The sequence below is a fragment of the Trifolium pratense genome, linkage group LG7 (genome assembly GCF_020283565.1).
Source record: "Trifolium pratense cultivar HEN17-A07 linkage group LG7, ARS_RC_1.1, whole genome shotgun sequence".
NCBI lineage: Eukaryota > Viridiplantae > Streptophyta > Magnoliopsida > Fabales > Fabaceae > Trifolium > Trifolium pratense.
The window spans coordinates 32,610,936-32,638,189 of record NC_060065.1 but is presented as its reverse complement, the minus strand read 5'-3'; the positions used below and the strand labels follow the sequence as shown (position 1 = coordinate 32,638,189).

The window sequence follows — 27,254 nt, the reverse complement described above, 5'->3', positions numbered from 1 at the left end:
ATTTTATAAAAAATAATAATGTGCTTTTAATCCTTTGCAGAGATTAAAAACACACTATTTTTGTAAAGTGTAGAGTCCAACAATGGATAATTTTTTTAAGGACTAAACTAAAAAACTATATATAAATTATTAGAGACTATAATAGATCATGCATTACCATAAAAATGACCATGTGTATTTTGTTGACTGTTCAACTTTTCTCTAACCATCTTAAACATAAACTAAACTTGATTATCACTGCAATTGCTTTCAAATGACAAAGCCAGTACTTATGACTTATGGTAAATCAATGTAATTTACCTGATGAAGACCAGCACTATTGACTTAATGAATCAAAACATTACAATGTAACCAAGATTGAATATCCTATCTAGTTGTTTAACCTTTTGGTGATGTTTTTCAAGAGTTGGACTCTTTCAATTCTCCAGCATTCAAGTACAAATAAAACTTGTGCTCAGAGAAGTTTGATAATGTAGATACAGGAGTATATCCAGAATATCTCCCATCAATCTTCGCCAAACATATATCGTTGATGTACTTCAAAAGATCACTCTTTTGGATGAATGGCTGAGCTGTGTATTCCACAAATGGCATCCACTGCAGTAAAGAATAATATGAAGAATTGATATCTGCATTTGGCTATAAATTATAATGACATACTGTCAAACTTGTATGTAATAAAGCAAAACACCGTCGAAAAGGAGAGTTTTACCATGCACAATATTAGAACTTGGACTACTCCTAACTCAACCCCAAAAACGAATTTGGTGCCCCTGCAGTAGTTGGATGGTGCAGCAGGTGTGAAGACCGTTAGATTTCGTGAGAGAAGTTTTCTCTCTGTAGATCTAACGGTCCCCAAAGCTACTACACCATGCAGTTGCTATGGGGGATCCAGGTCCTCTCAAGACCCCTTTCACGCTCAACACTATCTAAAACATCGGGAAAAGCTATCATACCATCTTAGGTTTTATGCATTTCTTAAACCACCAATTTTTTTTTAGGTTTTAGGCTTAATTAAACTCCATCACCAATTTGTAATGAAAGGATTTCCTAAGATTAGGGTGGTCCAATAATGAATCTAAAATAGACTACGAGTCTACGATACAATCTTAGAATTTGGGGAAAATATTATGTGATGGCTTAACCAAGGAAGGAAGAGAAATGGTGATATAATTATGATTCATAAGTATTGAACATTTTAAAAACCAGAAATACTGCTTAGCTTGAAGCCTCGAACTAAAACTAACGTACCTGTGCACCCTCTATCTCTAACCTCTGCACTTGGATCTCAGAAGAAAGCGGCCGCAACATACACAAAAAGAATAAATCTGACTTCTCAAAGAATGAGTTATGACTTTGTCTGTTGATCGGATATTTCAGATGAAAGGAGAAAAGAATAATCAGTCATCTAAATGCTGCACTGACAAGAATCCATGAAACTTCCAAGGACTAATAGGTTACTAATTTATCAAGAACAATTAGCAATATATATATGTTCCAAGCAAGGATTCTCCCATAGACAATGATATTGCCAAAAAATGGACATGTCAAATTGTCGATATGAGATTTGAATCTTCTACCTTCAATTTGGAGTCTCCATTTTCAATCATTGGAACTTCTGAATTGATAATATATTCATACAAGTATGCTACCTGAATGCTAATACTTCCATAAATTCTGAATCAACCTATGAAATTGAAAGAAACAAGATTTATCAGGCTTAGAGCAACTAAAAACTTCATGGACTAGCCCACACGTAATTGTACAGCATCATAATGACTTACTCCTGTCTCTTCTTTGACCTCTCTAACTGCTGCTATACAAATATCTTCTCCCTGTACAGGTTAAACAAGTAGATTATATATACACACAGCATATAATCTTATACTAAAATGATAAAGCTATCCAACATTTACCTGATCAACAACTCCAGTAGGGAATTTCCAGACCCCAGTTCCTTGAAATAGTCCGCTATTTTCTCGAACAACTAGCACCTTGTATCAATGAATAACAATAAAACAAGATATTAGCTGCAAGAGAACTATGAATATCTAGAGAATTTGTATTAGTACAGATATAAAAATCTAACATGGAATCAGAGCTTATCGTTTCGGGCCACCCACCATTTATATCCACGCACGAAGCCCAATAGTGTTGGGTGTGAGAGGGTGTATTGGAAATACCAAGTCCAACATTGAATAAAGATAAGGCCTGATTATAGTTTATAAAGAGTGGTACCCCTCAACCTTAAATAGTGTTGGGCGTGAGAGGGTGTATTGGAAAAACTAAGTCTCAAATTGATTAAAGATAAGGCCTAATTATAGTTTATAAAGAGTGGTACCCCTCAACCTTACAAGCCGGTTTTTTAAGGATGAGTTAGGCACAATATAAAAATCTAACACTATGAATAAAGGAGAAGCAAGGTTCTTTTTTTCTTTTGTTTTCCTAAATGATCCAAATATACTAGTTCTCGAAATGCATGCAAGTTGTTTTTCATCCCAGATTATGACATTGTCATTTTATCAAGGTACAAGATAGGAAAACTGTATTTGTTAAAGATACAACCCTCAAACTCAGTACTATCAATTAACTACAAGCTTGAATATGAAGTTGAAATACATAAAGGTTTAGTATTTAAATAGCGAGGAAATACCTCGTGCTTTTCATTCATGACAAATGAACCAATGCCCACCCTGTGTGTGGCATTTGCAGGAATAGTATTTGGACTTTCAGGAATCCAATACACAAGCATTAAATATTTTGGTTCTGCATGATGATACCAAAAACCTTCCTGTTAAGATAGAAGAGAAAAGGAAAATTGGAAAGAAGGATTCATTATTATTGAACTGAATGAATGTTAATACAGCAATAGCATCCTTATATACTGTGATCTAGGATCTACTGTAAGCTAATGTGAAGCTAACATACACTAACTTATTCTACAAGTTAGTTATCAAAACTAAGACTTACACTACAAGTCAGTTACAAATCCTAACTAACTGTGTACATATTTCTCCAATTTCTCATTGGTTAGATCATTTTTATTGATAGTTAACATCCTCCCACAAGCTGATGCTTGATATATATCGAGCAATCCAAGCTTGGACATGAAATGGTTAAACTTTGGCACTGGCAGAGCCTTTGTCAAGAAATCTGCTAGCTGATCTTGTGTTGCTATGGGAAGCAGTCTCATCATTCCATTCTGCACCTTTTCCCTAACAATGTGACAGTCTATCTCTATGTGCTTAGTTCTTTCATGAAAAACTGGATTTGAAGCTATATGCAATGCACTTTGATTATCACAAAACAAGACTGGCTGCTTTGTACATTCTATCTGCAAGTCTTTCAACAAGTATAGGAGCCAAGTTAATTCACAAGTTGCTGATGAAAGAGCTCTATATTCAGCTTCAGATGAAGACTTGGAGATGGTTGACTGTTTCTTTGCCTTCCATGACACAAGAGATGAACCAAGAAAGAAACAATAACCACTGGTGGATCTTCTAGTATCTAAGCATCCAGCCCAATCTGCATCTGAGTATCCAAGTATCTGCAAATCTGAATTTCTGTGAAAGAGAAGGCCTCTTCCTGGATTATGTTTGAGGTATCTAATAACCCTACATGCTGCTTTGTAGTGAGTAACAGTTGGATTATGTAGAAATTGGCTCAACTGTTGTGTAGCAAATGTGATATCTGGTCTGGTGTTGGTGAGGTACAGCAGTTTACCAACAAGTCTTCTATACAAACTTATGTCCTCAAATGGCTTACCATTATCTTGATGCAGTTTAATGGATGGATCTAATGGTGTGGAGGCAGGTTTAGATCCAAGCAAACCAGAATCATGAAGCAAATCCAGGCAATACTTTCTCTGAGATATACTTATCCCTTCTTTGGAGTGAGCAACTTCTAAACCAAGGAAATATTTCACAACACCTAAATCCTTAATTTTGAAATTGTTATCCAAGATAGTTTTAATTCTAGTTATCTCTTGTATATCAGTACCAGTCAAAATCACATCATCAACATATATTAACAATGCAGTAAAGTGACTTTGTTGATTGATTGTGAATAGAGAATAGTCAGATGTGGACTGTGTATATCCCTCCTTGACTAACAAGGATGTGAGTTTCTCATACCATTTGCGACTAGCCTGTTTCAAGCCATATAAGCTTTTGAGTAACTTACAAACTTGATTAGGCTTAGCACACTGAACACCATCTGGGACTTTCATATACACATCCTCTTGCAGGTCTCCATGCAGGAAAGCATTGTTGACATCAAGTTGATGCACAATCCATCCCTTAATTGATGCTATGGCAAGTAACATCCTGACAGTAGTAAGCTTTGCAACTGGTGAGAAAGTATCAAAAAAATCCAGTCCCTCTATCTGATTGTAACCTTTAGCTACAAGTCTGGCCTTATATCTTTCAACAGTTCCATCAGACTTATGTTTGATTTTGTACACCCACTTACTCCCAATAGGCCTGATATTGGGTGGTAAGTCAACAATCTTCCAAGTACCAGTACGAGCCAAGGCCTCTAGCTCAGAATTCATAGCTTGAATCCAGTGTTCTGATTTACAAGCTTCACTATAGGTCTGTGGTTCTGTGTGTTGTGTGAGAGACAAAGTGTAGACACTATGTGAAGGAGATAAATGATCTAAAGAATGAAAAGAGGAGATAGGATAGAGTGTACCTGAAGATGAAGATTGCAGTGAAGCACTTGATGAATTGCACACATAGTCAGACAGATGAGTTGGCTTATGTTTCACTCTTGCTGGTCTAACATTTGGTGGTGAAGGTGGGGGTGAAGTGTTTTGTGGTGAAAGTGATGGTGATGAAGGGGAAGGAATGTCAATGGGTTGAATGGCTTCATTGGTGGTGAAGTCAGTTAGAAGTGTGGTTAATGGCCTTATGGATAATTCATTAGGAGAATCAGCAGGTATATGATTTTCTGAAGGTGTAGAATCAAAAGTAGAATGATAATGCCAATGAATGGGTGAGTTAGTGGCAGTATATGGTAAAATATGATCAAAATGGGTGACATTTCTAGAAATGAAAATGGTTTTACTATCTAGATCAAAGAGAATAGAACCCTTGACACCTTGCTTGTAGCCTAAGAAAACACATTTTCTGCCTCTTGGTGACAGTTTAGATCTGTTGATGTTTAAAGTAGATGCATATGCAAGAGAGCCAAAAACCTTTAATTCATGCAAATTTGGTAAGGATTGATAAAGCATTTCATAGGGAGATTTATTTTGAAGTACAGGAGTGGAAATTCTGTTTATGATATATGTAGCATGTAAAACTGCATATGACCAAAAATTTTTAGGCAAATTTGAATGGTATAATAGAGCTCTAGCAATATTTAAAATGTGCTGATGCTTTCTCTCTACTCTACCATTCTGCTGTGGGGATTCAACACAGCTAGTTTGGTGTAAAATTCCTTTAGAAGTATAAAATTCATTGATAAGAAACTCAGGGCCATTATCTGACCTTACTATTTTGACTTGATGATTAAATTGAGTCTGAATCATTTTTATCAAATTTATAACATGATTCCTTGTTTCAGCTTTGGATTTCATTAAAACAATCCAAGTATATCTGCTATAATCATCTACAGCAGTAAGAAAATAAGAATGATGATGAAAAGATTTTATTGAAATAGGACCCCAAATATCAAAGTGAATTACATCATAAGCATGAGCTGCTTTATTAAAACTAGTATTATAGGGAAGTTTCTTGTGCTTAGCAAGGTGGCAAACATCACATATTCCATTTGGATCAGCTGTTACATAGGGAAACTTATTGTGCAAGCTAGCTAGTCTAAGGTGGGAAGGGTGTCCTAATCTAAAATGCCAAAGGGCAGACTTAGGGATAGATTTGTGGTTAGAACCATCAATAGATGCCACATGAGCCACTTTATCTGTAAGCTTCAGATGATACAATCCATCATGTTCATCAGCTGAACCAATCATCTTCAAATTCTTCTTGTCCTGAATGATACAGTGTGTATTAGTAAAATTGACTATATAATGAGGTGATTGGCACAATTTTGAAACTGCTATCAAATTAATAGAGAAATTGGGAACAAATAGAACATTAGTAATGACAAATTGTGGTGAAAATTGAACTGTACCAGAAAGCTTGGCAATAGCAAAATTTCCATTTGGAAGAGTAATATTGATAGGATTGATTTCAATATATGATTGAAACCAAGACAAAGAACTACATATGTGGTGACTAGCACCTGAATCAATGATCCAAGTGCCAAGAACACATGCATTATGAAGGGAATGAGATATACCTTTGTGAATCACTGATGTATGATCAGTGACCATAGAAGAACCAACCTTTACTGAGCTTGCAGATGCAGAAGTGGAAGCAAGGTTAGAATGCTGAAGTAGTGACATTAGCTTATCATACTGCTCTTGAGAAATTGAAGGAGGAGTAGCTGCAATTGGCTCAGAGGAGGCTCCCTCAGTTGCAGCATTAGCAGAAGCATACTTCTTCATATGTGGAGGAACACCATTCTTCTTGAAGCAGTTTTCAACAAAATGATTATCCTTACCACAGAAAGTGCAATTACGAGGAGGCTTGGAGCCAGAAGTAGGTTTATTGGACCTAGCTGCATTGACAAGAATCTTAGATTCATCAGGCTCAGTGAAATTACCTTGGCGTTCATGCTGAATCACCATATGAAAAACTTTGTTAATTGGAGGAAGAGGATCAAGGAGCAAGATCTGTGACTTCACAGTAGAAAAGTGATCATTCAAGCCAGTAATGAAACGAATTGTTTGAAGGAGAGTGTGATTCCTGCGTGCGGAACGCATAGCCTCACAAGCACATCGTTGGCGACAAGTACAAGTAGGAAAAGGAAGATACAACTCCAATTCTTCCCAAAGAACTCTGAGTTCAGAGTAGAAGTCAATAACTGAACGATTTTCTTGCCTCAAAGCATGGATTTCTTGCTGCAATTCAGAAATACGAATCAGATCACCTTGAGAGAAGCGTTCGCGAAGATCATTCCAAATGTCAATGGCGTTTTCAAGAAAAACAACCGATTGAGCAATTGAAGGGGAAATTGAATTCAAGATCCATGAAGAAACTAGTTGATTGCAACGATGCCACGCGCGAAACGCCGGATCAAAGTCATCTTCCGGCTGAGGAAGTGAACCATCAACGAATTCAAGCTTCATTTTAGCTCCGAGCGCACGTTTCATTGAACGAGCCCAAGACTGGTAGTTGGAACCGGTGAGAAGTGGCGTAACAACGACGGAACTCGGTCCATCACCAGGATGAACGAAGTAGGGAGAAGAATTATCGAGAACGGGATCGGTAGCATTGCGAGGAGGCATGATTCCGTCGGAGAAGACGATCGGAAACAGCTAACAGAAAACGGTTATGGCAGCGGAAAAACGGTTACGGTGGATCTTAAGGCTCTGATACCATGTTAAGATAGAAGAGAAAAGGAAAATTGGAAAGAAGGATTCATTATTATTGAACTGAATGAATGTTAATACAGCAATAGCATCCTTATATACTGTGATCTAGGATCTACTGTAAGCTAATGTGAAGCTAACATACACTAACTTATTCTACAAGTTAGTTATCAAAACTAAGACTTACACTACAAGTCAGTTACAAATCCTAACTAACTGTGTACATATTTCTCCAATTTCTCATTGGTTAGATCATTTTTATTGATAGTTAACATTTCATCCCAGATTATGACATTGTCATTTTATCAAGGTACAAGATAGGAAAACTGTATTTGTTAAAGATACAACCCTCAAACTCAGTACTATCAATTAACTACAAGCTTGAATATGAAGTTGAAATACATAAAGGTTTAGTATTTAAATAGCGAGGAAATACCTCGTGCTTTTCATTCATGACAAATGAACCAATGCCCACCCTGTGTGTGGCATTTGCAGGAATAGTATTTGGACTTTCAGGAATCCAATACACAAGCATTAAATATTTTGGTTCTGCATGATGATACCAAAAACCTTCCTGTCATAGAAAGAATTTTTAATCGATAAAGTTGATACATGACAAACTTTAGTAGAATCTGATTTTCATTGATCAAATTTCTCAACATAATCATTATCAATATGGTAAGCAACCGATTCACCTTAACTAAAGCTTCAGCAAGACTGACTAGATGGATAGGTAATTTTATCCAAACTCCTTTCTTGCCCTGCAAGAGAATGTTGATTCAATAACTGAAATAACAAATTTCTGACAGATTATAGATTCCCAGCACATATGTAAGGATAAAAATACATAAGTTTTGTTGTCCATAAGTGGCAAGCTTATTAGCTTAGTTTCAAACATTTTTTTGGGAAAGTTAACATTCATTTCAAATATAATCACTTTAAACAAGAACCTGAGCTTATCGCGATAACTAAATCAGAAAGGTAATGCAAGCTCAAAATGATTTTTTTTCTTCTTTCGTTTCTGGTAGACCATAGTTGCTAAACTAGGGTTGCTAATCATATGCATAGATGTACATGGAAAAAGCCCATTATTTCTATTTACTATTATTTCACTAGTATATTTCATCAATGAATGCAATCAGTTATAGGATAATATTAGTTAGTAAGAAACTATTATGAAAAACTACCAGCTGCTTCCAGTGTAAAATTGAAGCTTTAAGAATTGAGACGAATGCTGTAGAATCCATAAGCTGATCCAATTCCACAATAACGCCGCCATAGTTATCATCAGTTGAGGTTAGTAGTTTAACCCGTTGAACTTGATCTTCTGCTGTAGTCTGTGATGAAATTGGTGAGGTTGACATGCATCGAATTGGAACCCGGGCTGTTACTCCAAATTTAACTAATACAGAAAAGTGAGAAAAAGAAACATTAGATTCTTATACAAAGAAAACACTATTAATTTTAGCAATTTACAGAAACTTGAACAGAATCATTGAAAAAATATTGCTTATAGAAAGGAAACAGTATCTACTAGAAATATAGATTAGAAGTCTTCACATATGGATGATTGAATTAGTAATTTCAAACTGAATCTTACAAAACTTAAAAACCATTATGCACAAAAAAAAAAAAAAAAGCTTTTACTTTACAGTTATGCCATTCTTTTTAGGCTTAATTCCTTTTTTTTATCCTTCAATTTAGCACATTGAGTGATTTCGATCCATACAGTTTCAAAGTCGATGACCTGACAGCTCAATGCCAAGAGTTGACCTTATAATCTTAAACGACAAAGTTCAAATTCCTTCAAAGACAATTGTAAAATGACTATTAATGCTACCTATGTAGCACCAAATGTAATCTCAAATGACAGTCTTAGAATTTTGAATTTGGCCTACCTCAACCCTACAAAACCAACTTGTAAGTGAGAATTGCCTCACTCACTTATAAACATATGACCAGGTCGTCTCTCATCCAATGTGAGACTCTTAACTTAGAGTTCAAACTCCTTGAGTAAAAATTGTAAAAATATAAATTCTATCTATGTAACATTGGCACTTCAAATTAAAGACATCTCTGGTATCCGACACATGCCAGACACTATTAAAGTGTATCAATTCTGTTGGTATCAATAGGTTAGTTAGTAATTAGTTAGAGGTTGGTTACTCAATTAGTTAGTTAATTGAGTCCTATAAATATAAAACTAATGTACACATTTTTTGAACTTTTACCTCATCAGTATGACTATGCTTTCTTTCTCTCCTATGTGTATGATCTATGGCACTGTGATCCTATGATTCTTAACAGACACCGACACCGACACACCTAGTTTTGAATTCCTTCAATTTTTTCAAATTATTACAGTGTAGATGACTAGACGTGTCAGTGTCATCTCCGGTGTTTGTGCTTCCTAGAGTGCCAATTCAGTTTAATTAGTGATAATTTGAAGATGAAAATGCAAGGTGAGTAATTAAAATAGCTTAAGTTTGATTTGAAATTGAAAACTACCTCTTGAAGCGGGTGTTGTTGTTGAGAATGAAAATATAAAACGCTGAGTAGCATTTACAAGAAAACGAGAATTGTTGGTTGAAGAGAAGATAATTGAGAGCTTTGGGAGCGATCTAAGCATGATGATGATGATGATGTTGTTGTTGTTAATGTGAAGCCAAAGATTTGAAGTTGAAGGTTGAGAAATTGAATGAATGAATGAATGAGGTTGAAAATTTGAAACAGAAAAAGTGTTTTCCATTCAATGAGGAGTGGAATGGGATGGAACTGTAACATTGGATTGGACGAACGGACACGGCAGTGATGGGATAGAATAGTCATTGTGGGAAACCAAAAAGGTAACACCGGTATTGTTCCACGTAGACAATATGTGGATGCTACATTGCTACATAGGGAGTAACAAAACGGTAATTGTTGTGAAATAAGTAAATCCAGTCAATAATTGCTTCTATTAAAAATTAAATTTGAGTTTTTTTAATGATTCATCTAGGTCATAGATTTGAACAAAATAGGTACTGTACTCTCTTTCTCTCTTCCGTACCACAATATATTTCGTTTTGAAATTTTTACACATATTAAAAAAAGTAGTTAATGTTGTATAGAAAATAGAGATTATGAGTTGATTTACAAAATTGTCCTTCATTTATGATATAGAAAAAATAAATGAAAGAATTGAAAGCAAAGAAAGTAATAAATAGTTAAGGGTATAATAGGAAAAATAACATTAAATGCTTCATTCGTAATATAAAGCGACATATATTGTGGTACAAATTTTTTTCCCAAAGTGACATATATTGTGGTACCGAGAGAGTAATAAAAGACCGAACAAAAACAAGGATTTTTTAATATAAATATATTATTTCTCTATTTTTTTGGTACAATTTTGTCCTATACTTCATTCGGTTCTTAATATAAGAAATAATTCACTTTTTAAATACATTGAAATATTGATGTATCTAGTCAATAATATACTCCCTCCGGACACAAATATAAGAAAAAATAACGTTTATGCAGTGTTTAAGAAATTTAGTTAAGTGTAGTTAATTTTCTTGATTTAATGTAAAACATGAATCAAGTTTACTATATTACCTTTTGAAAAGTGATTTATACCTTGAAAATCACATAAACTTTTGAAAAGTAAAATGATTAAATAAAGGTATATTATGAATAGTAGTATTAATTAGTTTAAAAGTAGTTGATTTTTGCTTATATTTGTGTCCAAAATTTGAAGTGTTTTTTCCCTTATATTTTTGTCCGGAGAGAGTAGATTAGATATATTAATTTTTCAATGTATCTAAAAAATAGATTTTTTCTTATATTAAGGACATAATGAAATACTATTTTGTTCAGTTCGGTTCACTATTTATTGTTGTGTGAAAATTTATTGGGTGTCAAAATTCACTATAACTAGGTAGAAATCAAACTCGGGTTTACCAAGAGTTTACAGTGCCATGATAACAAAAGTTTGGGATCGGACGTTTTCAATTTTAATTTACTCCCTCCGTCCCAAATTGAGTGACACAATTGACTGTTTCACGTATACATAACTTTAACGATTAATATTTCATTATACTATAAAAATTTGATATTTTAAAAATAATCATCGAGACGAATCCAACAACATCTTATATGTTAATATTTATTTTTATTTATTAGTAGAAAAATATGGTCGAAACAATATGTGTGAATAGTGCAATATATTCCACAAATCCACAAATATGTAATTATTAACAATGTAATTTGTGCGTCCACAAATCCTAGCTCAACAGATAGAAATGTCAAAATTGTTAGTGTCAAACGTTAAGATTGAGGTTCAAATTCTGATCACTCTACTTTGAGTGTGTGAGTTTTCAATGATTTTATCATTTCGTCTATAAAAAAAAAAAATGTAATTTGTGCATCATATACTGTGCTACTAGAACTAACCTAAGTATGTACCCAAAAAAAGAAGAGGAGAACCAACCTAAGTGATAGTGAGGTACCAATTTACTTACCAAAATGTTTTAACACAATATAAAAAGCATTACCACATTTTACTATTTTCTTACCAGCCAGTAACCATCGTTTCACCTCTCTTCAAAACCCTTAACGCCGCAAACACTCTTTTTTTTTACCATGGACCTCTTCGCCGCCGAACACGTCGCTCCATTTCCCGACTCCGGTGACCTTCTCTTCGCCGCCGGCCTCCTCTCCACTCACCACAATCCCCAAAAACTCCGCCCTATCAGGTCCGTCCCTCCTCCTCCTGGTTACCTCGTTCACTCTCAGTCCCCTCCCAACCCTCACCCTCTAGAACCTTCCAACAAGTCTCAAGACCCGACCGAATCCGGGTCGGGTCATTCTCAGTTGCCTCCTGGCCTCGAACCCGGGTTAGTTCTTTTCTCACTAAGCTGGTAAAGTTAATTTTACTTTTTTTTTTTCGCACTTCAAAAAGTTGTTACTCTTTTCCTTAATTTTAAAAATTTAATTATTATAAAATTAGGTTTGTTTTGTTTAATTCGTTAATTCTATTTGAATTTGTATATCTTTGTTCAATTAAGCACGTTAGAAATAAGTCACTTTTTTATAGTTGTTATTTTGTATTGAATAGAAAAAAAGTGACTTGTGGTGATAACAAGTGACTAGGGTAAAAAAAAAAAATGGAACTTGTTTTGTTTTGTGTTGTGTTGCAGATGATTCTTGTGCATTTTACTCTCTTCATTGTAGATTTGTATGTTAATGAAACAAGAGTAGAGAAATAGAACAAGTTTGTCAATTTTTATGTTGTGTTATTAACATGAAAGTTGCTTACTTAATTAATCACTGATTATACTGCTATATATGATTCCTTTGCTGATTGTAAATGTTTGGATTCGGATTTTATACGGTTCCAGAAGCCGACAACATTTATGTCAGTCAAACAATTCAGACCATTGAATCAATATCAAATGGTTTGACGGTCTGGATTGTTTAACTGTAGTAAATGTCGAATTTCTCGACTGTGTAGAGTTCGGATCGAAGCATTTAGAGTAGTTCATAAGGTAACATATCTACTTTGGAGAAAGAAATGATATATTGAATGGAATTATGATCTGATTTTTTTTGCCTACTACACATAGGTTTTATGGAATATTTCCGTTTACTATAACGATTCTAACATGAGTTTGAGTTTTTGACGTTTCAGTTCGTCTTTGGATGATGATGATGACGACGATGCGGAAAATTCATCTGCAAGTACTAAAGAATTTGTCTATTATCTTTTCTCTCCCCACCACCTGTGAATCTTTTATCCCCCTAAATTTCCAATTTTGTCCTTGAAAAAACTTCGGTTTATAGAAACCCAAGTTTTTTTTGCCTTGAAAACAAATTTCGGTTTCTAAAAACCGAAATTTACTTTGAATTTGCACTACTAAAAATCCGGTTTCTGCGAACCAAAGTTTTCAGCAAGAGTAAAATTGAAATATTGAAGGATATAAAAGATTCACGGGAGGTGGGAAGAGAAAACATCTTTATCTATCGATGCTTCAACTAAATGTAAAGGCAAGGAAACAAAAAAGTCCAAGTTAGCTTACATGGAAGATAATCTCAATTAAATCATTGATTGTTAGTTAGTCAACATAATGGACAATTAGCTTTGAAAATTAATAGAAAATAGGTGAAAAGGTGAAGAATATTTCTTCACTTGCACCACTTACGGTATATGTGAATTGAATCAAAACTGTTTGTATTTGTGTGTCATGCATATGATGATTATATTTAATAATTTTATTCTCATATGTATGTGTTGTCCAAATAAATAACAAGGCAAATCCATCTGAAACATGCCACCTTAGACAACTGCTGTAGAAAGTATGTCCAAATTTTTGTAGCAAGATAGTTGATAGGAAAACATCACAAAAAGTGTCACATCTATGTAATAGTATGATAAATAAAAGAATTGTGTTATTAAGTATTATCAACAGGCGGATTCTAGTGTGGGAGACCATAATAGGTCTCTCACCGATGAGTCATGTGAATTGAATCAAAACTGTTTGTATCGAAACTTTTTTTCCGAAAAAAGAACGGAAACTTTTTTGTTCAGACAAAATCTCTGAAATTGTTTTTATCTAAAATCCAAAATTTCCCTCCGAAAATTGGGAACTTTTTTCCGAAAAAAAATCGAAAAATTTTTCCCCAAAAAAGATCGAAAACTTTTTTCCGAAAAAATTGTAAACTTTTTTTAAAAAATAGAAAATAATATAATACTGACTGTACACCATAATATCACGTACACATTCAATCCGATCCACAAAACACATGACTAATTAGTGAGAGACCTCCCACCCTATAATCCCCCTTAACAACAATGAATTGTTTGAAGAGCTTTTAAAACAATGTTTTTCAACCTTGATTATGTCACGTGTCACTTGCAAATTGTTTTGGTTTCTCACCCAATGCATTTTTTATTTTATGATTATGATGATGTAATTTTGAAAATAAAATATCCTACTCAATATATCACTTATTCACTTTATAGAAATATAAGAAATACACCCGTTAGAATAATTCAGTTCGTAGCTATTAAGAGAGTCTAGCTATTTAAACTACTTGGAAAAGAAAAAAAACACGCAAAGAATATGTTTGTATTTCCTAAGTATAAAAAAAGTTTATATTTCCTATAAAATTGTAAATCTTTCGAGTATAATTCTCACAAAAAAAATGTATTCATTTTTATTTTTTTTGTCTAAGTTATTAAATATGACAAAAAAAAAAATAATACATTTTTTGTCAAGATAAAATGTATTTTCTAGCCACTAGTGGTGGATAAGTGGGATGACCGGGATTCGAACTCCGGCCCCCTGCATATATAATGTAATATCTCTGCCAACTAAGCTACGCTCACTGGACAAAATGTATTCATTTTTAGGCTACACATTTTATAAAAAATAATAATGTGCTTTTAATCCTTTGCAGAGATTAAAAACACACTATTTTTGTAAAGTGTAGAGTCCAACAATGGATAATTTTTTTAAGGACTAAACTAAAAAACTATATATAAATTATTAGAGACTATAATAGATCATGCATTACCATAAAAATGACCATGTGTATTTTGTTGACTGTTCAACTTTTCTCTAACCATCTTAAACATAAACTAAACTTGATTATCACTGCAATTGCTTTCAAATGACAAAGCCAGTACTTATGACTTATGGTAAATCAATGTAATTTACCTGATGAAGACCAGCACTATTGACTTAATGAATCAAAACATTACAATGTAACCAAGATTGAATATCCTATCTAGTTGTTTAACCTTTTGGTGATGTTTTTCAAGAGTTGGACTCTTTCAATTCTCCAGCATTCAAGTACAAATAAAACTTGTGCTCAGAGAAGTTTGATAATGTAGATACAGGAGTATATCCAGAATATCTCCCATCAATCTTCGCCAAACATATATCGTTGATGTACTTCAAAAGATCACTCTTTTGGATGAATGGCTGAGCTGTGTATTCCACAAATGGCATCCACTGCAGTAAAGAATAATATGAAGAATTGATATCTGCATTTGGCTATAAATTATAATGACATACTGTCAAACTTGTATGTAATAAAGCAAAACACCGTCGAAAAGGAGAGTTTTACCATGCACAATATTAGAACTTGGACTACTCCTAACTCAACCCCAAAAACGAATTTGGTGCCCCTGCAGTAGTTGGATGGTGCAGCAGGTGTGAAGACCGTTAGATTTCGTGAGAGAAGTTTTCTCTCTGTAGATCTAACGGTCCCCAAAGCTACTACACCATGCAGTTGCTATGGGGGATCCAGGTCCTCTCAAGACCCCTTTCACGCTCAACACTATCTAAAACATCGGGAAAAGCTATCATACCATCTTAGGTTTTATGCATTTCTTAAACCACCAATTTTTTTTTAGGTTTTAGGCTTAATTAAACTCCATCACCAATTTGTAATGAAAGGATTTCCTAAGATTAGGGTGGTCCAATAATGAATCTAAAATAGACTACGAGTCTACGATACAATCTTAGAATTTGGGGAAAATATTATGTGATGGCTTAACCAAGGAAGGAAGAGAAATGGTGATATAATTATGATTCATAAGTATTGAACATTTTAAAAACCAGAAATACTGCTTAGCTTGAAGCCTCGAACTAAAACTAACGTACCTGTGCACCCTCTATCTCTAACCTCTGCACTTGGATCTCAGAAGAAAGCGGCCGCAACATACACAAAAAGAATAAATCTGACTTCTCAAAGAATGAGTTATGACTTTGTCTGTTGATCGGATATTTCAGATGAAAGGAGAAAAGAATAATCAGTCATCTAAATGCTGCACTGACAAGAATCCATGAAACTTCCAAGGACTAATAGGTTACTAATTTATCAAGAACAATTAGCAATATATATATGTTCCAAGCAAGGATTCTCCCATAGACAATGATATTGCCAAAAAATGGACATGTCAAATTGTCGATATGAGATTTGAATCTTCTACCTTCAATTTGGAGTCTCCATTTTCAATCATTGGAACTTCTGAATTGATAATATATTCATACAAGTATGCTACCTGAATGCTAATACTTCCATAAATTCTGAATCAACCTATGAAATTGAAAGAAACAAGATTTATCAGGCTTAGAGCAACTAAAAACTTCATGGACTAGCCCACACGTAATTGTACAGCATCATAATGACTTACTCCTGTCTCTTCTTTGACCTCTCTAACTGCTGCTATACAAATATCTTCTCCCTGTACAGGTTAAACAAGTAGATTATATATACACACAGCATATAATCTTATACTAAAATGATAAAGCTATCCAACATTTACCTGATCAACAACTCCAGTAGGGAATTTCCAGACCCCAGTTCCTTGAAATAGTCCGCTATTTTCTCGAACAACTAGCACCTTGTATCAATGAATAACAATAAAACAAGATATTAGCTGCAAGAGAACTATGAATATCTAGAGAATTTGTATTAGTACAGATATAAAAATCTAACATGGAATCAGAGCTTATCGTTTCGGGCCACCCACCATTTATATCCACGCACGAAGCCCAATAGTGTTGGGTGTGAGAGGGTGTATTGGAAATACCAAGTCCAACATTGAATAAAGATAAGGCCTGATTATAGTTTATAAAGAGTGGTACCCCTCAACCTTAAATAGTGTTGGGCGTGAGAGGGTGTATTGGAAAAACTAAGTCTCAAATTGATTAAAGATAAGGCCTAATTATAGTTTATAAAGAGTGGTACCCCTCAACCTTACAAGCCGGTTTTTTAAGGATGAGTTAGGCACAATATAAAAATCTAACACTATGAATAAAGGAGAAGCAAGGTTCTTTTTTTCTTTTGTTTTCCTAAATGATCCAAATATACTAGTTCTCGAAATGCATGCAAGTTGTTTTTCATCCCAGATTATGACATTGTCATTTTATCAAGGTACAAGATAGGAAAACTGTATTTGTTAAAGATACAACCCTCAAACTCAGTACTATCAATTAACTACAAGCTTGAATATGAAGTTGAAATACATAAAGGTTTAGTATTTAAATAGCGAGGAAATACCTCGTGCTTTTCATTCATGACAAATGAACCAATGCCCACCCTGTGTGTGGCATTTGCAGGAATAGTATTTGGACTTTCAGGAATCCAATACACAAGCATTAAATATTTTGGTTCTGCATGATGATACCAAAAACCTTCCTGTCATAGAAAGAATTTTTAATCGATAAAGTTGATACATGACAAACTTTAGTAGAATCTGATTTTCATTGATCAAATTTCTCAACATAATCATTATCAATATGGTAAGCAACCGATTCACCTTAACTAAAGCTTCAGCAAGACTGACTAGATGGATAGGTAATTTTATCCAAACTCCTTTCTTGCCCTGCAAGAGAATGTTGATTCAATAACTGAAATAACAAATTTCTGACAGATTATAGATTCCCAGCACATATGTAAGGATAAAAATACATAAGTTTTGTTGTCCATAAGTGGCAAGCTTATTAGCTTAGTTTCAAACATTTTTTTGGGAAAGTTAACATTCATTTCAAATATAATCACTTTAAACAAGAACCTGAGCTTATCGCGATAACTAAATCAGAAAGGTAATGCAAGCTCAAAATGATTTTTTTTCTTCTTTCGTTTCTGGTAGACCATAGTTGCTAAACTAGGGTTGCTAATCATATGCATAGATGTACATGGAAAAAGCCCATTATTTCTATTTACTATTATTTCACTAGTATATTTCATCAATGAATGCAATCAGTTATAGGATAATATTAGTTAGTAAGAAACTATTATGAAAAACTACCAGCTGCTTCCAGTGTAAAATTGAAGCTTTAAGAATTGAGACGAATGCTGTAGAATCCATAAGCTGATCCAATTCCACAATAACGCCGCCATAGTTATCATCAGTTGAGGTTAGTAGTTTAACCCGTTGAACTTGATCTTCTGCTGTAGTCTGTGATGAAATTGGTGAGGTTGACATGCATCGAATTGGAACCCGGGCTGTTACTCCAAATTTAACTAATACAGAAAAGTGAGAAAAAGAAACATTAGATTCTTATACAAAGAAAACACTATTAATTTTAGCAATTTACAGAAACTTGAACAGAATCATTGAAAAAATATTGCTTATAGAAAGGAAACAGTATCTACTAGAAATATAGATTAGAAGTCTTCACATATGGATGATTGAATTAGTAATTTCAAACTGAATCTTACAAAACTTAAAAACCATTATGCACAAAAAAAAAAAAAAAAGCTTTTACTTTACAGTTATGCCATTCTTTTTAGGCTTAATTCCTTTTTTTTATCCTTCAATTTAGCACATTGAGTGATTTCGATCCATACAGTTTCAAAGTCGATGACCTGACAGCTCAATGCCAAGAGTTGACCTTATAATCTTAAACGACAAAGTTCAAATTCCTTCAAAGACAATTGTAAAATGACTATTAATGCTACCTATGTAGCACCAAATGTAATCTCAAATGACAGTCTTAGAATTTTGAATTTGGCCTACCTCAACCCTACAAAACCAACTTGTAAGTGAGAATTGCCTCACTCACTTATAAACATATGACCAGGTCGTCTCTCATCCAATGTGAGACTCTTAACTTAGAGTTCAAACTCCTTGAGTAAAAATTGTAAAAATATAAATTCTATCTATGTAACATTGGCACTTCAAATTAAAGACATCTCTGGTATCCGACACATGCCAGACACTATTAAAGTGTATCAATTCTGTTGGTATCAATAGGTTAGTTAGTAATTAGTTAGAGGTTGGTTACTCAATTAGTTAGTTAATTGAGTCCTATAAATATAAAACTAATGTACACATTTTTTGAACTTTTACCTCATCAGTATGACTATGCTTTCTTTCTCTCCTATGTGTATGATCTATGGCACTGTGATCCTATGATTCTTAACAGACACCGACACCGACACACCTAGTTTTGAATTCCTTCAATTTTTTCAAATTATTACAGTGTAGATGACTAGACGTGTCAGTGTCATCTCCGGTGTTTGTGCTTCCTAGAGTGCCAATTCAGTTTAATTAGTGATAATTTGAAGATGAAAATGCAAGGTGAGTAATTAAAATAGCTTAAGTTTGATTTGAAATTGAAAACTACCTCTTGAAGCGGGTGTTGTTGTTGAGAATGAAAATATAAAACGCTGAGTAGCATTTACAAGAAAACGAGAATTGTTGGTTGAAGAGAAGATAATTGAGAGCTTTGGGAGCGATCTAAGCATGATGATGATGATGATGTTGTTGTTGTTAATGTGAAGCCAAAGATTTGAAGTTGAAGGTTGAGAAATTGAATGAATGAATGAATGAGGTTGAAAATTTGAAACAGAAAAAGTGTTTTCCATTCAATGAGGAGTGGAATGGGATGGAACTGTAACATTGGATTGGACGAACGGACACGGCAGTGATGGGATAGAATAGTCATTGTGGGAAACCAAAAAGGTAACACCGGTATTGTTCCACGTAGACAATATGTGGATGCTACATTGCTACATAGGGAGTAACAAAACGGTAATTGTTGTGAAATAAGTAAATCCAGTCAATAATTGCTTCTATTAAAAATTAAATTTGAGTTTTTTTAATGATTCATCTAGGTCATAGATTTGAACAAAATAGGTACTGTACTCTCTTTCTCTCTTCCGTACCACAATATATTTCGTTTTGAAATTTTTACACATATTAAAAAAAGTAGTTAATGTTGTATAGAAAATAGAGATTATGAGTTGATTTACAAAATTGTCCTTCATTTATGATATAGAAAAAATAAATGAAAGAATTGAAAGCAAAGAAAGTAATAAATAGTTAAGGGTATAATAGGAAAAATAACATTAAATGCTTCATTCGTAATATAAAGCGACATATATTGTGGTACAAATTTTTTTCCCAAAGTGACATATATTGTGGTACCGAGAGAGTAATAAAAGACCGAACAAAAACAAGGATTTTTTAATATAAATATATTATTTCTCTATTTTTTTGGTACAATTTTGTCCTATACTTCATTCGGTTCTTAATATAAGAAATAATTCACTTTTTAAATACATTGAAATATTGATGTATCTAGTCAATAATATACTCCCTCCGGACACAAATATAAGAAAAAATAACGTTTATGCAGTGTTTAAGAAATTTAGTTAAGTGTAGTTAATTTTCTTGATTTAATGTAAAACATGAATCAAGTTTACTATATTACCTTTTGAAAAGTGATTTATACCTTGAAAATCACATAAACTTTTGAAAAGTAAAATGATTAAATAAAGGTATATTATGAATAGTAGTATTAATTAGTTTAAAAGTAGTTGATTTTTGCTTATATTTGTGTCCAAAATTTGAAGTGTTTTTTCCCTTATATTTTTGTCCGGAGAGAGTAGATTAGATATATTAATTTTTCAATGTATCTAAAAAATAGATTTTTTCTTATATTAAGGACATAATGAAATACTATTTTGTTCAGTTCGGTTCACTATTTATTGTTGTGTGAAAATTTATTGGGTGTCAAAATTCACTATAACTAGGTAGAAATCAAACTCGGGTTTACCAAGAGTTTACAGTGCCATGATAACAAAAGTTTGGGATCGGACGTTTTCAATTTTAATTTACTCCCTCCGTCCCAAATTGAGTGACACAATTGACTGTTTCACGTATACATAACTTTAACGATTAATATTTCATTATACTATAAAAATTTGATATTTTAAAAATAATCATCGAGACGAATCCAACAACATCTTATATGTTAATATTTATTTTTATTTATTAGTAGAAAAATATGGTCGAAACAATATGTGTGAATAGTGCAATATATTCCACAAATCCACAAATATGTAATTATTAACAATGTAATTTGTGCGTCCACAAATCCTAGCTCAACAGATAGAAATGTCAAAATTGTTAGTGTCAAACGTTAAGATTGAGGTTCAAATTCTGATCACTCTACTTTGAGTGTGTGAGTTTTCAATGATTTTATCATTTCGTCTATAAAAAAAAAAAATGTAATTTGTGCATCATATACTGTGCTACTAGAACTAACCTAAGTATGTACCCAAAAAAAGAAGAGGAGAACCAACCTAAGTGATAGTGAGGTACCAATTTACTTACCAAAATGTTTTAACACAATATAAAAAGCATTACCACATTTTACTATTTTCTTACCAGCCAGTAACCATCGTTTCACCTCTCTTCAAAACCCTTAACGCCGCAAACACTCTTTTTTTTTACCATGGACCTCTTCGCCGCCGAACACGTCGCTCCATTTCCCGACTCCGGTGACCTTCTCTTCGCCGCCGGCCTCCTCTCCACTCACCACAATCCCCAAAAACTCCGCCCTATCAGGTCCGTCCCTCCTCCTCCTGGTTACCTCGTTCACTCTCAGTCCCCTCCCAACCCTCACCCTCTAGAACCTTCCAACAAGTCTCAAGACCCGACCGAATCCGGGTCGGGTCATTCTCAGTTGCCTCCTGGCCTCGAACCCGGGTTAGTTCTTTTCTCACTAAGCTGGTAAAGTTAATTTTACTTTTTTTTTTTCGCACTTCAAAAAGTTGTTACTCTTTTCCTTAATTTTAAAAATTTAATTATTATAAAATTAGGTTTGTTTTGTTTAATTCGTTAATTCTATTTGAATTTGTATATCTTTGTTCAATTAAGCACGTTAGAAATAAGTCACTTTTTTATAGTTGTTATTTTGTATTGAATAGAAAAAAAGTGACTTGTGGTGATAACAAGTGACTAGGGTAAAAAAAAAAAATGGAACTTGTTTTGTTTTGTGTTGTGTTGCAGATGATTCTTGTGCATTTTACTCTCTTCATTGTAGATTTGTATGTTAATGAAACAAGAGTAGAGAAATAGAACAAGTTTGTCAATTTTTATGTTGTGTTATTAACATGAAAGTTGCTTACTTAATTAATCACTGATTATACTGCTATATATGATTCCTTTGCTGATTGTAAATGTTTGGATTCGGATTTTATACGGTTCCAGAAGCCGACAACATTTATGTCAGTCAAACAATTCAGACCATTGAATCAATATCAAATGGTTTGACGGTCTGGATTGTTTAACTGTAGTAAATGTCGAATTTCTCGACTGTGTAGAGTTCGGATCGAAGCATTTAGAGTAGTTCATAAGGTAACATATCTACTTTGGAGAAAGAAATGATATATTGAATGGAATTATGATCTGATTTTTTTTGCCTACTACACATAGGTTTTATGGAATATTTCCGTTTACTATAACGATTCTAACATGAGTTTGAGTTTTTGACGTTTCAGTTCGTCTTTGGATGATGATGATGACGACGATGCGGAAAATTCATCTGCAAGTACTAAAGAATTTGGCTCCAGAAAGAAAAGGAAAAAGACGGCGAGAAAGCTTGAAGATTTTGTATCAAATTTGGTGAAGACGGTGATGGAAAAGCAAGAGCAGATGCATAACGAATTGATGGAAATGATAGATAAGAAGGAAAAGGAAAGAATACAAAGAGAAGAAGCTTGGAGGCGCGAGGAGATGGAAAGAATTAAGAAGGACGAAGAAGCTAGAGCGGCAGAAAGGGCTCGTAGCTTAGCCCTCATATCGTACATTCAGAAACTATTAGGTCAAGAAATTCAGATTCCTCAACCAGAAGAAGAAAGCCAGAAACTATTAAGTCGTGCAATTCAGATCTATCAGCCAGCTGAAGGAAGCGGAAAAAGAGAAGAGGGTGACGTTGCGCTGAGCAACAACAAAAGAGATTTCAACGGCGATCCGAGTAACAATAGATGGCCAGTTGTGGTGAACAACAACAAAAGAGATTTCAACGGCGAACCGTGTAACAATAGATGGCCAGATGCGGAAGTACAAGCGCTCATAGCAGTAAGAACTGCATTGGAATACAAGTTCAGTCATATGGGATCGAAAGGATCATCAATATGGGAGGAGATATCTGATGCAATGCGAGACAGGGGATACAATCGTTCTGCGAAGAAGTGTAAGGAGAAATGGGAAAACATCAACAAGTACTATAAGAGGACAGTGGGAAGTGGCAGGAAACGGCCTCTAAATAGTAAAACTTGTTCTTACTTCAATGAATTGGACAATCTGTATAGAAATGGATACTCCAACAGCCTTGGAGATGCATTAACCATTACCAACAACGTTTCCATTTCTGAAGAAAAGGAGCAGGGTGAAATTTGATAATCATAAATATGGCCTATGTAACATTTCACTACTCTCATTATCACTTAACTTTGTTTGGTTGTGCAGCGGTGTGTTGCCGCAGCCGCCCGTTTGAAGTCTCTTTTGCTGTGGAAATGAGAAGCTAACATTTGTAGCTTCAAATTAACACACGTCTACAAATGCGGCAAACGCAGAAGCAAACAGTTAGTCATTTTTCTTTTGCATTCACCTTAATAATGAACTTTTTTTTGACAATATACCATCCTGAATTACAGACGTTCTTGTACTGAAAGTTTAACTAAATGGTCAGTTTTGTAAGTAGACCAATTGTTTGGAGAAAGAACCAAATGCAATTGTCTACAGAGAGAACCAAATTGAATATTTGTATGTCAGTTATGGTCATTAAACATCTTTGTGTGTAACATAAAAGTTTATTTTAACTATTGATGATATTTTTCTTAAACATCTTTTGTGTGTAAAATGAAGTTTCGATTTCTGGGTGAAACAATTTCTTAACCGGGTTTTATTTAACTCACGGCCGAATTCCGGATTACTATAGCCTCTTCTCTAGGAACCGGAGGTTAATACCAAAAAGATAAAAATAAAGTTGGTTCAATAAATGTTGATACTCATTTAACCATTGTACTTCATTGTACTTGTTCATGATAACATCAATACATCAATTTAACATAAAGTTGAGTCAGAAAAAAAATGTTGATACTCATTTAACCATTGTACTTTATTGTACTCGTTCATGATTCCCCCAACTTTGCTTGATCTTTCTTGCTGGATTCAGTAAATTTAAAGGTAGTAAATTTAAAGGTAGGTGGAGTCATGCAGGAATTTTAGCCATATGATCGGACGGTTCGGATATCACCTTAGAATTTAATATTAAGCCAAAATAAAAAACTATCTAAAAATCTAAACCGTCTAATTTTGATTGGACAGTTCATAACGTAATTTGAAGCCGAGTTTAATATAACCATTTTTTTTAGAACATGTTTTATATCCGTAAACTAGCTCAGTTGGTTGGTAGAGACATCACATTACATATACAAGAGTTGAGATTCGAACTCTGATTATTTCAATGATTCACCTTAAGGTATTTGACAAAAAATAAAATAAAAACATGTTCTATAAATTTCACTCGAAATAAAACTCACCTTAAAGCTTTATAGAAGTAATTTTTTCATTCAGTAAATACATAACTTCAAATTTTTCATTCAGTAAATCAATAATAACTCGAATTTTATATTTAAGGAATATATTTTTTGTTCCATAAAATTAATGACAGTGAAATAAAAGATAATTAAAATTTAAAACATATATTAAGGAAATTAAAAAAATATGCGAGTGTGAGGACAAAATGCGGGCTACAAAAATTATAATTTTTAATAAATAATGAGAGCCCAAAAATAAAGATTGGATAATACTAAGAGAGCTTCTTTTGGCCCCTGAGTTTTCTTGTGCGCCCCTTATAATTATTAAAATACTCCTTCCGTTATTTAAGTAGCGAACCCAATTCATTATTTAAGTAGCGGACAATGTAAGATCTTGAAAAATTCATGTTAGGGGTATTTTTTTCCTCTTAAATATCTCATTTTTATAACGTCCGCTATTTAAATAGTGAAAAAATAGAATAGAAAACTAAAAATGCGTGCGAGAAGTATTAGGGGAGGCAGAAGAAGCTCTCTAATACTAGAGGCTTGTGAAAAACTCAATTATCCAGCAAACCAGTGCATCATGAATCAAATTAGTAAAAACAAAAAAATGAGTAAAAACAAATTATTATTTTTAGATTAAAGAGTAAAAACAAAAGTTAAGAGCTCTTGAATATTAATTTGGCATTGAGTGGTATGGTTACTCTGTCTTCTTTGTAACATGATAGTGATCCAGCTAGTTTCTTTTTGATTTATGTGATTAATTTAGCTTAAATTTGTAAGCTATGATTTCTTTATATATAACTTGAGATATTCATGTACTAGTTTTAATAAACTTTTATTTACAAAAATAATTTATGTCAACACCATCCAACTACTATTTTCCAAAAAACAACTATTCACATTTGATGCTACAGTGATTTTATTATAAACAACAAAATTTCATATAACTATCATATGAATTTCGTGTTACCTTGCCAGGGTGCCAGCTTGATTAAGCATCTCTAATCTCAATTATAATCCCATTATGTGTTCACGGGTTTCCCTAACTAAATTATTTAAAAATTAATTATGTAAAAAAAATTATTTAAAAATTAATATTACATAATCCAAACACATATAAATCCCCTCCTAACTTCTCTAATTTTTTCACCATTCAAATTAATACCAAACCATAAGTCACTATTCACAAACTATTAGCATTCTAGTTTAATACTAATTAGTTTTGTGAAATGGCTTTTAAGGTTAATGTTACATTTTTCCTATGTCTCAATCTCATTTCATTCATCATGGTGAATGCCAATTATGTCCCTACAGTCCCTACCATCCCAACTATCCCTACAATCCCAACAATCCCAATCCCTAACCCAACTTATGACCCTTCTCCAAAGGGTACATGTCCTATAAATGCACTTAAGTTAGGTGTTTGTGCAAAAGTGTTGAATTTGGTCAAGGTGAAAGTGGGGGCCCCACCAACACTCCCTTGTTGCTCACTCATTCAAGGTCTTGCTGACCTTGAAGCAGCTGCTTGTCTTTGCACTGCCCTTAAAGCTAATGTCCTTGGACTTCACCTTAATGTTCCTATTTCTTTGAGTCTCATTCTCAACAATTGTGGAAGGAACAATTCTGGTTTTCAATGCTCTTAGAAAATCAATTCATCTTCACCATATCCACAATTTCATTTGTTGTTTGTCATATATAATATTTGCGTACTCTTATTCACATGTTCGTTCAAGGCTGTTTTCGTTTTTTTAAGAGAAAGAAGTCTTAATAATCTGAAGTTCGACTGCGAGACAGTAAAACATGATCAAGGATTGTTTCAGGCTTAACTCTTCAGTTCCTCTTGCTTGCATTATTTTTATGCTTAATTGTTTTTGTTTTTATTTTGGTGCTTGTTTACCATATTAATTCTTGATTTCTTAATCTTCACTATGGAAGATTATACATCTTTCTCATCAGCTTTTTTTATTGTATTAAAGGTGTGGTACAAATAAAACTTTGTGATTCTTAAGTCTGTTTTTTTAGGTAAGGATGATTCGTTCAGAAAATATTTAAATTTGATCTCTAATAAAAATGTTATTTAATTCGACTTTATTTATTTTATGGTCAAATTTAAAATCAATTAGCCTTTTTTACATCATCAAGAATGACGGGTTTGAACCAAAACAAAATTGTAGGTAAAAGGATTTTTTGATAAAAATTGACATTTTCACAACACTGATTATAATAGTATAAAACGCCAAAATGCTATAAATGTGAGAAAATTAAAATAATCAAAATGTCCATGTCTTTAGATTTGTAACGTTGACATTTAAGTCTTGAATCTATGATGGATCAAAACTGATATGTAAATCTTAATCAAGCGAAAATCGCAACAAGACAAAAAACCAACAATGTTGTAATAAGACGATAAATGAAATCACACTCCAGTCAAATGACGAAATCACAAAAAACATGAAAGAAAAATCAAATCCATGTAAAAATC

At 33.5% G+C, this 27,254-nt stretch overlaps 5 protein-coding genes across 6 annotated transcripts; 3 read left to right on the top strand and 2 right to left on the bottom strand.

Annotated features, from left to right (window-relative positions):
* Window positions 1-231: 231 nt before the first annotated feature.
* On the bottom strand, window positions 232-10,244 carry LOC123898736 (nudix hydrolase 2-like). Its single transcript, XM_045949749.1, has 10 exons — window positions 9,947-10,244; window positions 8,626-8,840; window positions 8,134-8,199; window positions 7,875-8,012; window positions 2,654-2,791; window positions 1,917-1,994; window positions 1,785-1,835; window positions 1,653-1,687; window positions 1,252-1,360; window positions 232-597 (listed from the first exon to the last, which is right to left on the bottom strand). Exons 1-10 carry the CDS (start codon window positions 10,185-10,187, stop codon window positions 400-402), a joined length of 1,269 nt encoding a protein of 422 aa, XP_045805705.1. The 5' UTR covers window positions 10,188-10,244; the 3' UTR covers window positions 232-399.
* A 1,660-nt stretch (window positions 10,245-11,904) lies between these two features.
* Window positions 11,905-13,701, top strand: LOC123898205. Its single transcript, XM_045949102.1, has 2 exons — window positions 11,905-12,315; window positions 13,110-13,701. Exons 1-2 carry the CDS (start codon window positions 12,062-12,064, stop codon window positions 13,204-13,206), a joined length of 351 nt encoding a protein of 116 aa, XP_045805058.1. The 5' UTR covers window positions 11,905-12,061; the 3' UTR covers window positions 13,207-13,701.
* A 1,368-nt stretch (window positions 13,702-15,069) lies between these two features.
* On the bottom strand, window positions 15,070-19,863 carry LOC123899327 (nudix hydrolase 2-like). The gene is made up of 9 exons (XM_045950435.1): window positions 19,564-19,863; window positions 18,243-18,457; window positions 17,751-17,816; window positions 17,492-17,629; window positions 16,755-16,832; window positions 16,623-16,673; window positions 16,491-16,525; window positions 16,090-16,198; window positions 15,070-15,435 (listed from the first exon to the last, which is right to left on the bottom strand). Exons 1-9 carry the CDS (start codon window positions 19,802-19,804, stop codon window positions 15,238-15,240), a joined length of 1,131 nt encoding a protein of 376 aa, XP_045806391.1. The 5' UTR covers window positions 19,805-19,863; the 3' UTR covers window positions 15,070-15,237.
* A 1,658-nt stretch (window positions 19,864-21,521) lies between these two features.
* Window positions 21,522-23,883, top strand: LOC123899422 (trihelix transcription factor DF1-like). 2 transcript variants are annotated; one of them, XM_045950541.1, is made up of 2 exons: window positions 21,522-21,932; window positions 22,727-23,883. In XM_045950541.1, exons 1-2 carry the CDS (start codon window positions 21,679-21,681, stop codon window positions 23,625-23,627), a joined length of 1,155 nt encoding a protein of 384 aa, XP_045806497.1. In that variant the 5' UTR covers window positions 21,522-21,678; the 3' UTR covers window positions 23,628-23,883. The 2 variants fall into 2 exon arrangements, with proteins under 2 accessions (XP_045806497.1, XP_045806496.1); XM_045950540.1 differs by having other exon boundaries at window positions 21,522-21,956.
* A 2,036-nt stretch (window positions 23,884-25,919) lies between these two features.
* Window positions 25,920-26,780, top strand: LOC123897746 (putative lipid-binding protein AIR1). The gene has a single exon (XM_045948493.1). The coding sequence runs from the start codon at window positions 26,002-26,004 to the stop codon at window positions 26,413-26,415; it is 414 nt and encodes a 137-aa protein (XP_045804449.1). The 5' UTR covers window positions 25,920-26,001; the 3' UTR covers window positions 26,416-26,780.
* The last annotated feature ends 474 nt before the right edge of the window (window positions 26,781-27,254 follow it).